Source organism: Phalacrocorax carbo, chromosome 5, assembly GCF_963921805.1.
Source record: "Phalacrocorax carbo chromosome 5, bPhaCar2.1, whole genome shotgun sequence".
In the NCBI taxonomy this organism is placed as follows: domain Eukaryota; kingdom Metazoa; phylum Chordata; class Aves; order Suliformes; family Phalacrocoracidae; genus Phalacrocorax; species Phalacrocorax carbo.
The window spans coordinates 70007458-70017846 of NC_087517.1; the positions used below are offsets into that span (position 1 = coordinate 70007458).

General features: G+C 61.0%; 1 protein-coding gene across 1 annotated transcript; it reads left to right on the top strand.

Annotated features, from left to right (window-relative positions):
* Positions 1–5393: 5393 nt before the first annotated feature.
* On the top strand, positions 5394–8150 carry LOC135313573 (pepsin A-like). The gene is made up of 9 exons (XM_064453060.1): positions 5394–5539; positions 5842–5989; positions 6123–6240; positions 6476–6594; positions 6692–6891; positions 7137–7253; positions 7368–7506; positions 7676–7768; positions 7854–8150. The coding sequence occupies exons 1-9, from the start codon at positions 5484–5486 to the stop codon at positions 8001–8003; spliced, it is 1140 nt and encodes a 379-aa protein (XP_064309130.1). The 5' UTR covers positions 5394–5483; the 3' UTR covers positions 8004–8150.
* Positions 8151–10389: the final 2239 nt, after the last annotated feature.

Genomic DNA, 10389 nt, shown 5'->3' on the forward strand with positions numbered 1-10389 from the left:
GGAGCGGAAGTGGGCGGTGCCACCGCGAGGTTGGGGCCGGGGGGAGAGGAGCAGCATCCCTTCCCGGAGCCGGGGCAACGGGAGGGGGAGGCCGGTGGTACATTCCGCCGCCGCCATCTTCTGGTGGCGAGGGCTCGGCCCTCGCTGTGGGGGCTGGCGTGCCCCTGCAGAGAAGCTGTGTTTTATAAATCATATGCTTTTACAAATAAATGCTATGTCTTTGCCTGCCGGTGTAGCTCTCCTTGAGCTATGGCTTGCTTGAGCCTTTACGTCCTCGGATGGTCGCATCCAGAGGGTCAGCGGGTCAATGTGCAGATGGAGACCAGTGACAAGTGGTGTCCGTACTGGGACCAGTGCTGTTTAACATAGCATCACAGAATCATTAAGGTTGGAAAAGACCTCTAGGATCATCAAGTCCAACCACCAACCCAACACCCCCATGGCTCCTAAACCATGTCCCCAAGTGCCACAGCTACAGGTTTTTTGAACACCCCCAGTGACTCCCCCACCTCCCTGGGCAGCCTGTGCCAGGGCCTGACCACTCTTGCAGTGAAAAAATGTTTCTTAATATCTGAACTAAACCTCCCCTGACGCAGCTTGAGGCCGTTCCCTCTCATCCCATCACTGGTGACTTGGGAGCAGAGACCAGCCCCCCCCTCACTCCAGCCCCTCTCAGGCAGCTGCAGAGAGCGAGAAGGGCTCCCCTCAGCCCCCCCTTCTCCAGGCTAAACCCCCCCAGCCCCCCCAGCCGCCCCCCAGCACACTTGTGCTCCAGACCCTGCCCCAGCTCCGTTGTCCAACAAAGGGGGCTGTAGGAAGGATGGGGACAGTCTCTTCAGCAAGGCCTGCTGTGACAGGACAAGGAGTGATGGTTTTAAATTAAAGGAGGGGAGATTTAGGCTGGATATAAGGAAAAATTTCATATAGTGAGGGTGGTGAAGCACTGGAACAGGTTGCCTAGAGAGGTGGTCGATGCCCCATCCCTGGAAACATCCCAGGTCAGGCTGGACGGGGCTCTGAGCGACCTGGTGTAGTTGAAGATGTCCCTGCTCACTGCAGGGGGGTTGGACTGGATGGGCTGTATAGGTCCCTTCCAACCCAAACCATTCTATGATTCTATGATCCTCCATGTTTGTGTCATGCCAGGCCTGCCCTGACACTCTGGTACCTTCTCCCTTATAATTGCGTTTTTCTTTTATGCCTTCCTGGAAGAATTGTCAGTCTGCTAAATTGTTTTGTGTTATTATTGATGCGTCCTGACTCCGGTCTTCCAACACCACAGCAATTAACCTGTGTACGGCCAGCAGCATTGCCCTGTTCCAGCATTAGCTTGAGTACTGCGAGCAACACATGTGTCAGCTTCACCCATCAGCCCATGGATGGTAAAGCAGGAGCTGCTCCTCCTGGCGGCTGCCAAGCACACGTTCCCCCCATCACCCTGCCTGCCATCAGGGCCGGCAAGGTTTGGAGCGGCGAGGGCAGCTCTGCAGATCTTCTCTACGTTGATGCAAAGTCTCCACGTGAGTCGTGAGCAGCAGCTGCTGCGTGGACACTTTTTGTCTTCACCGTCTCGTTCAGAAAAGCGGAAAGCCATAGAGCCACAGACAAAGATTAGGCGAGATTAATCATTATGACAAGAGTTAAAAAGAGAGCATTACAACAAAGCCTAGCATTGCGTACAGAGCAGGCAGCCGGTTGAAATTCAGGCATAGCGGGTTTGGGTTGGATTTACAGTGAGATTTGAAGCAGTTGCTGCTTTGTTGCAACCTCATCAGCACCTTTGCAGCCAGGGCTTCCCACGCAGGCAGCCTCCTCCTGCAGCTCATGTTTTGCAGAGGTCTAAGAGCAAGGAGCGCCGCTGCAAAGCCACGTTGTTCTCCGCAGGTTGTCTCGTGCTGAGTAGCAGCTGGTGTTACAAGCACTCGAACGCCTGTTGTTTTGGGTGACTTGGAATTCTGTTGGCCATAATCCTGATAAGCCCAGCCCTGTGAGAAACAAAAATTAAATTAAGATTTCCTTGACAGGTAAAGGGATGGCGGCAAAGTGAGCATGGAGAGGTAGGTCTGGTAAAGGTGTAGCAGAGCTGGAGGTGGGGGAATGGAGTTGATGGAAGTGCAAGAGAAGAGAGGACAGAGAAGCAGAGGAGGTGAGATAATGGGTACAGAGTGCTTAGCTGTGGGCTGAGATACCACTGCGCCAGGGCAGTACGTACAGACCTCAGCAACGTGCCAAAAACCTCATATAATGGTGTGTTTTTCAGGAGTCATCGCTTGAACTGGGAGATAAAAGCAAATCTGTCTTGAATACCTCTGTTAGCTCTTCCTTTGTGACACAGGGAAGTTCCCAAGCAGCATGAGACAGAAGAAGCTCTGATCCTGTCACCCTCTACACAAAGCCAGCTTCTGCTTTTCCACCCATAGTCCCACATTCCCACAGAAGTGAGCTGGGCTGAGGATTGTGTTAGGATGGGGAAAAGCTCTGGGTTGCCGGATGAGACACGCTGGAGGCGCTGAGGGGAGAGGAACATGAAGGAGAGCGCGGACGCCTGGGCAAGGTCACCCAGCTGTTACAGAAGCGCTGCAATCCAGGCACATGTCTCAGGAAAGGCACCTCTTGTCCCTGCCGGAGACACACACCACGTGAGGCCTGTTGACTGTTGTATAATAAATATGAGTCATATGAATACTAATAGGTACCCTGTGGTTTAATCAAGGACAGTTTGTTCATAGTGTGGCTGATAACCAGGTCAAAACCCAATGTTATTGCAAGAAAGGGGACTTGACTTTCCAAAGGGAGATCGATATTTCTAAGGCTTGTTTGAGAAGCAGTCTCCACAGACGTGGAAGGGCTGGAGCGCAGTTAGTTAACAATTCATATTAAACTGTAGGGACTGATAGAGGATAAACTAAGTTGCCCTCAGATTCGTCTTTGCAATGAAGGAAGTGACAGAAAAGTAGCCGGTTGAGGGATAAAGTGTTACCCAGCAATCAAAAATGCGATAAATGGGTATTTTTTGGTTAACACCAAAGGATGAGCCCATTATCTGTTTACTAGCATCCTTAATTTGTATAAGAGATGGTTTCAGCTGGTCATTATGATACATCACACAGTTACTTTATTAAGTGAAAGACTCAAAGGTCAATATCCAATACGCACAGTGAGCGAAAAATGACTGAAAGTGGGTAAGCGTTCAAATTACACCAAGTACCAAAGTGCATGTGTGTGCCTAGGACGAATCTGGCAGAAAGGAGTAAAACATTTTCGGTAAGGAGGGTTCTGCTACAGAGCCAGCTTCTGAAGCAGCTTATGTCAGTTCAAAGTCTTACTACCCTGAGGAATTGAAGCTGTAATCCAGAAAGTGTTTTGAAGTGAAATGGAAACTTTCCGGAGTCTCCTATCGAAGCAGGACCTTGTTAGGGCAGCTGATGTTGTTTGCAGCTCCTTGGGCACTGAAGTGGAAGGTGGCAGTGTAAGACTGGAGAGCAAGGTTAAAAAAACAAAACAAAAGAACCCACCCTTCGTGTGCAAAGTTGATCTCCGCAATCCTGAGCCTTTGTCAGATTTCACCTTTTGTTTATTGCCGGGCCAAGTTCATTTGTAGGTTTGGTTGAATGTTCATTCCGAGCCCTGGAGTCAGATGAAATTTGGAGCGTTTCCCAGTGGAAGGAAAAAAAGAAACCCACCCAAGCTCATTGTGAGCCTAAGTAGAGCTTCTGCATGGAGGGAGTCAAATCCAGCCTAACTCAAACATTGAAATAAGAGACATTGATATATTTTTCTGGACACAAGTATAAGTCTTTGGGAATTTTAATGACCTGGAATACTAACCCGGCCACAGCTCATCAAGAAAAGGCAAAACAGAACTAAATGCCTCCAGATCCATCCCTCCAGCGGCTCTTCATCTGCTTTTGGAGAACACGGCAGAGATCTTTGCATCATTTAGTGCCCTCTGCTGCTAAGCAGAGCTACAACAGAGCAGCCACCCTCTGCCAGCCAGCCCGAGCACCCAGCACGGCCCAGCACCCAGCCTGAGACCCACCGTGGGGAGGCAGCGCACCCCTACGCCACCCACCCGCAGCAGACCTGTTCTGCTCAGCGCACGTCCCACCTCCCACCTTTCCCACAAAGAGAGGAAAGCCCACCCTGGCATCCCCAGGACCCCCACCCCTGCCCGAGGAGAGGGGGCACTTACCGCCCTGCTCCCCCACCGCGCTGCCCCTGCCCGCACCCACTGGTTACCTCCCGCTCCCCGCGGTGGGGCTGCACCGAGGAGCCTCCCCACCCTCCAGCAGGGCCTTCCTCTCCGTCACAGCCTCTCTGATGTGGGAGCTGCACCGACACGCACGCGTGGCTACTGGCTTTGCAGAGCTCCGGCCGCCACCTCCCGCAGCCCACGCCGGCTCCCGGGGACCTCCTGCAGCATCGCCGGCCCCGGCGTGGAGCGCATCCCGAGCCCGGCAGCTCCTGAGCAGCCTCCTTGGAGGAAAGCCCAGCTCTCAGTGCTTGCAGGGCAAAGGGGCGGGCAGGTGTGAGCTTTGGCAGCCCTCCAAACTGCCCCCCAAAAGCCCTGCCTTGAGGGTCCAGGCTGTCCAGGGGCACGGCCCCTGCCTTCCACCAGCACCGCTGTGCAAGGAAGCTTGCAAAGAGCGAAGGAAGAGCCAGGAAAAGCAGCAGGGCCCTGCTCTGAGCCTCCCTTATGTGCCCAGGGGATCTGCATCAGCTGACCCGAATATCTGCAGCAGCCTGGGCGAGTCACCCTGAGCCCCTCAATTCCTTTATTATTCAGAGCTGGGTGGAAACTGGTAGGGAGGGAGATGAGCCAGCTTGAGCCCGTGTGGTGCCCGTGGGCAGGCTGCTCCCCAGCTTGTTGGTGCAGCGTCTGGCTTTGTTTTCCCCCAAGCACAGGACAAGGAGAGTCCGGAGCAGCCCCAGGAGCCTTCGTACCGCAGCTCCCTCGGGGCTGGGGAAAATGTCATTCCCTGCGGAGGCTGCCCCGGCCAGCTCGAACCAAATGGAAAATGAGTGCTCTTATCTAACGGCGCGTGAGTTACGCTGCGGTTTCTCCGCCGCGGCAGGTTGTTGGCTCGCCTAATGGCCAGGTAGTGAGATGGGGTGGGGGGAAACACCCAGAAATAGCCGCAGCCAGCCCCGTGTCCCCCTCACCAGGCTCCCCCGTCCCTCCCCCAGTGCCTCCCCCTCGGGACGCAGAGTAACCGGAGGGTGCTTGTCCCCCGGCCCCAGCCCGCCGCAAGCGTCCCTGCGCCCCGGCCGTGGCATTCGACCCCAGGGAAGGTGGAAAGTCCTCACCTTGCCGGTCTCCCCGTCTCCCCTCAGGTCATTGCGATAACCGCCCCTGGAGCCGTTTGCCTGTGTTATCGGGACGCTGGCCAAACAAGCGCGGCTGGGATATAAGGAGCCACGCCGGGGCCGGGGCCGCACTCGGTGCGTCTCTTCCCCTTGGTCGCCGTCTGCCAGCAGCCGCCATGAAGCTGCTCCTGCTCCTCGGCTTGGTGAGCCTGGCCCAATGCTTCGCCCTCAGGTGAGTGCCGGGGTTTTGGGGTGCCCACGCAGCACACGGCGGTGCTGAGGGCCCCCGCGCTGGGGGAGGCAGGCGGGGTGACTGCCCGGCTCCCAGCACGCAGCCGGGATGGGGGAGCAGCCTGCAGCCCCCGCACCCGTTGCCATTGCCACGGGTGGGGGTCCCCGCAGCGAGGCCGGCCCCCAGGCCCCACCCGAGGGGCTGTGGGAGGAGGCGCAGGGCGAGCGCTTGGCGGGGGTCCCCCGAGGCGCTCCCTGCCCGGCTCCCGCCGACGGGTGGTCTCCCCTCGCGCCGGCACCCAGGGTCCCTCTGAGGAGAGCGAAGTCCCTGCGGCAGTCCCTGAAGGAGCACGGCTTGCTGGAGCAGTACCTGAAACTGCACCCCTACGACCCGGCCGCCAAGTACTTCCCCTCCCTCTTCTCCTCCGAGCCCCTGCAGAACTACATGGATGTGAGCATGGCGGGGCAGAGGGGCTGGCGCTGGCGGGGCAGCCCCCGGGGCCACTGGCCTTTGACCCGTCCCCCTAACCCCTTAGCTGTCCCCTTACCCACCCCATTAATCCCTTGCCCACCCCCTGTGACAGATGGAGTACTTCGGCGCCATCTCCATCGGTAGCCCAGCCCAGAAGTTCACCGTTATCTTTGACACGGGCTCCTCCAACCTGTGGGTGCCCTCGGTGTACTGCTCCAGCCCGGCCTGCAGTAGGTGCCTGGGTGCCCCGTGGGCAGCGGGGCGGGGGGTGGAGGCAGCAGAGGGCCTGGGCTTGGCCACCCCCCTGCCCGGCCTGGCTGCGGGAGCCCCTGGCGGGGCTGGGGGCTGACGATGGCTCTGCCCTGCCTGTCCCAAGGGACGTGGGGCGATGGGGAGGCACTGGGGGGTCATGCTTGGTCCCCGAGGACAGGACGGACCCTGGCAGTCTCCCTCCTCTACCCGCAGAAAACCACAAGCGCTTCAACCCAGAGCTGTCCTCCACCTTCGTCGGCACCAACGACAGCCTCTACATCGCCTACGGCACTGGCAGCATGACCGGCGTCCTGGGCTACGACACCGTCACCGTAAGGCGGGGTGCACCGTCCCCCCTGCCCCACGGGAGCAGGGATGCCAGGGCACCACCCGCCCACACCAAGCCCCTCTGCCCGTCTCCCCGACCAGGTCACGAACATCGAGGTGGTCAACCAGATCTTTGGGCTGGCTGAGACCGAGCCTGGCACCGTCTTCTACTACGCCCACTTCGATGGCATCCTGGGGCTGGCTTTCCCCAGCATCTCCTCCTCCGGAGCCACCCCTGTCTTTGACAACATGATGACAGAACACCTCGTGGCCAGGGACCTCTTCTCTGTCTACCTGAGCAAGTAAGCCCTGGCTGGAGCCGTCCGGCCCTTGCCGAGGGTTTCCTCCCATTTCCCTCCCACCGGGGCTGCCTCTGGTCCATTCCGCGATGGCATGATGTCCCGTGGCTCCTGGGGGACACGGCTCACCGGAGCTGGCATCGTCACCACCAGAGGAAGAGGGCTGCAAAGCCCCCCTCGGCGATGGCACTGCCAGCGGTGGGGTGGGGGTGGTGTGGGACCCCCACCTGATGGCTCCCCCCTCGCAGGAACGAGCAGAGAGGCAGCTTTGTCCTCTTTGGTGGCATCGACCCCTCCTACGTCACCAACGGCATCAGCTGGATCCCCCTCTCTGCTGAAACCTACTGGCAGATCACCATGGACAGGTAGCGCGGGTGCAGCTCGCAGGCGCAGTGGATGCCTTGGCCCCCAGGCCGTGTTTTGAGGGGTGCAGCCCCTCGTCCCGCACCTGGGAGGCTCACCCCGTACCCCTCTCCTAGTGTCTCCGTCTCTGGGGAGCCCGTTGCCTGCTCCGGCGGCTGCCAGGCCATCGTGGACACAGGCACCTCGCTGCTGGCCGTGCCCAGCCACGCTCTCAACACCCTCCTGGGCGCCATCGGCGTCGGCTCCAACGGCGAGGTGAGGCTCCGGGGGAGCGCGCAGGGCTTTGTGCGCCTCTGGGGCTCCGTGGGGTGCCCAGCAGGACCCCGGGGCTGCTCCACGCCGCACCGGTCCCCATCGCTCCCTGGGGCACGCGGTCCCTCTTGGGGTGGCCGCTGACGCCCGCCTGGCACCGTATCCCCCCCAGATCAGCTGCAACGCCATCAGCAGCCTGCCCAACATCGTCTTCAACATCAACGGCCAAGCCTTCCCCCTGTCGCCCAGCGCCTACGTGATACAGGTGAGCATCCCAGCGGGGAGGGGGCTGGGGGGGTTGGGGGTGTCCGGCAGCCGGTAACCACCATCTACCGTGCCCTTGGGTGCAGAACAGCGGATACTGCATGCTGGGCCTCCAAGGCATGAACGCCCCCACGGAGTCGGGCGAGCTCTGGATCCTGGGGGACGTCTTCATCCGCGAGTACTACGTGATCTTCGACAGGGCCAACAACCAGGTGGGGCTGTCACAGCTGCAGTGAGCGCACCTCCGTGCTGGGGACGGGGACAGGCAGCGCGCCCCACTGCCCTGGCGTCCCCAGCTTGGTGGCTGGCAGGGCTGACCCTGGCCCAGCGCTCCCGTCCCCTCCTGCCATGGCCACCGAGTACAATAAATCCGTGAAGCAGCAGCCCTGTGTCGTGTCTCTCTGGGAAGGGCCGTTTTGGCCGCCCCGGCGCTGCCACCGCGTCTGTGGGCATGGAGAGCGGTGGGTGGGCAGATGGGGCACCGCCGCGGGCGGCGGCCTCACCCTGCAGGCAGAGGCACCCCCTGCCCGCACCCTGGTGACGCCCTCGGCCCCGCGGCCGCGCCAACACCCCCAGCGCCTGTGCAGGCCTGGGGCGGGAGGTGCCCGCAGCCACTGAGAGCCCCAGGCGGGCCGGGGCAGAGCTGTGCCGTGAACGTGCACCTGGGCAAGCAGCGAGCCGGGGCGGCACAGAGAGGGGGCTGGTGCTGCCCCTCAGTCCTGCCTCCGTGGGGTGGTGAGGGGCTGGGGGACGCCGGCACCCTGAGGCAGCTGGGGACCGCGCAGGCTCTGCCCGAGAGAGAGGCAGCGCCCACACACCCGTGGGAGCGGGGCTGCTGTTGCCCTCTGTGTCTGCTTGGCACCCCCTCCCCAGCCACCCACCGCCCTGGGGGCCTGGTGGGCCAGGCCTGCTGGTCCTGCAGACCCCCTCCCCTTCTTCATCCTCCTCTTCTTCCCTCTCCTCCTACTCACGCCGCGCCAGGCACACGTGGCACCTGGGCTCTAGGGAGCCACGTGCCCGCCGGGGTCTCCCCGCTGGCCGGTGGCACAGCAGAGGGGTCCGCATTCAGCAGGCGGATGAAGGTGGGGGAGAGCCAACCTCACCGTCCCCTCCCTCATCCCCTCTGACACTGCCACGGGCACCCCACGGGCACCCCGCTCACCTGGCAGGTACAGCGGGTGCAGGGCTGTCCCCCTGGGGTGAAGGTCTGGCCGTTCGCCACCTTCCTACCCTGGTAGGTGCAATCTGCGGGGAGCGAGGCGGTGCTCGGCGCGTGGCGGGGGGCTACCTGAGCAGGGGGACACGGCCCCTGCCTCCTACACCCTGGCTGATCCCCTGGCTGCCTTCACCACACTGGGGATGCAGCAGAGAGGGGTTTTAAGCACTTTGCCGCTTGGTTTTGAGCTTCCTCAGGATTCCCCGCTCCCTTTGTGAGTCAAAGTGCAGATTTTTCCACAATCCAGCGTATCTTGTCCATTCCACTTCTCTACCAAGGCTGGAAACACCTAGGTCAGCCATCAGGCCGCTGGCCTGAGCCCGGCTCCTTTTTGTGCTACGCCCACTTCGATGGCATCCCGAGGCGTGACAGCGAGTTCAGCCTCCAGCCCCCAAAGCCCAACGCACTGACGTGCTCTGAGGGAAGAATTTAGCCTTTGAAGCGCGGCTGCCCTTCAGCTTCCCGTTTCCCAGATTTCTCTGCCTGTTACCAAAAGCAGAGCGGGACGAGCATCGCTGCAGAAGGATGCGTGGGAGGCAGCGCACCCCTACGCCACCCACCCGCAGCAGACCTGTTCTGCTCAGCGCACGTCCCACCTCCCACCTTTCCCACAAAGAGAGGAAAGCCCACCCTGGCATCCCCAGAACCCCCCCACCCCTGCCCGAGGAGAGGGGGCACTTACCGCCCTGCTCCCCCACCGCGCTGCCCCTGCCCGCACCCACTGGTTACCTCCCGCTCCCCACGGTGGGGCTGCGCCGAGGAGCCTCCCCACCCTCCAGCAGGGCCTTCCTCTCCGTCACAGCCTCTCTGATGTGGGAGCTGCACCGACACGCACGCGTGGCTACTGGCTTTGCAGAGCTCCGGCCGCCACCTCCCGCAGCCCACGCCGGCTCCCGGGGACCTCCTGCAGCATCGCCGGCCCCGGCGTGGAGCGCATCCCGAGCCCGGCAGCTCCTGAGCAGCCTCCTTGGAGGAAACCCCAGCTCTCAGTGCTTGCAGGGCAAAGGGGCGGGCAGGTGTGAGCTTTGGCAGCCCTCCAAACTGCCCCCCAAAAGCCCTGCCTTGAGGGTCCAGGCTGTCCAGGGGCACGGCCCCTGCCTTCCACCAGCACCGCTGTGCAAGGAAGCTTGCAAAGAGCGAAGGAAGAGCCAGGGAAAGCAGCAGGGCCCTGCTCTGAGCCTCCCTTATGTGCCCAGGGGATCTGCATCAGCTGACCCGAATATCTGCAGCAGCCTGGGCGAGTCACCCTGAGCCCCTGTTGCAGCCATCCCCGCGGAGCAGTGAAAGCCCCCGTGTGCGGCGGAGGAAGAGGCTTTGCCCAGCAGGAGCACCCCCTTCCCTGCGTGCGGGCACTCGCTGCGTTGGGGCAAAGGAATGCATCGAAAGAGCGCGTCGGAGCGGCCCAA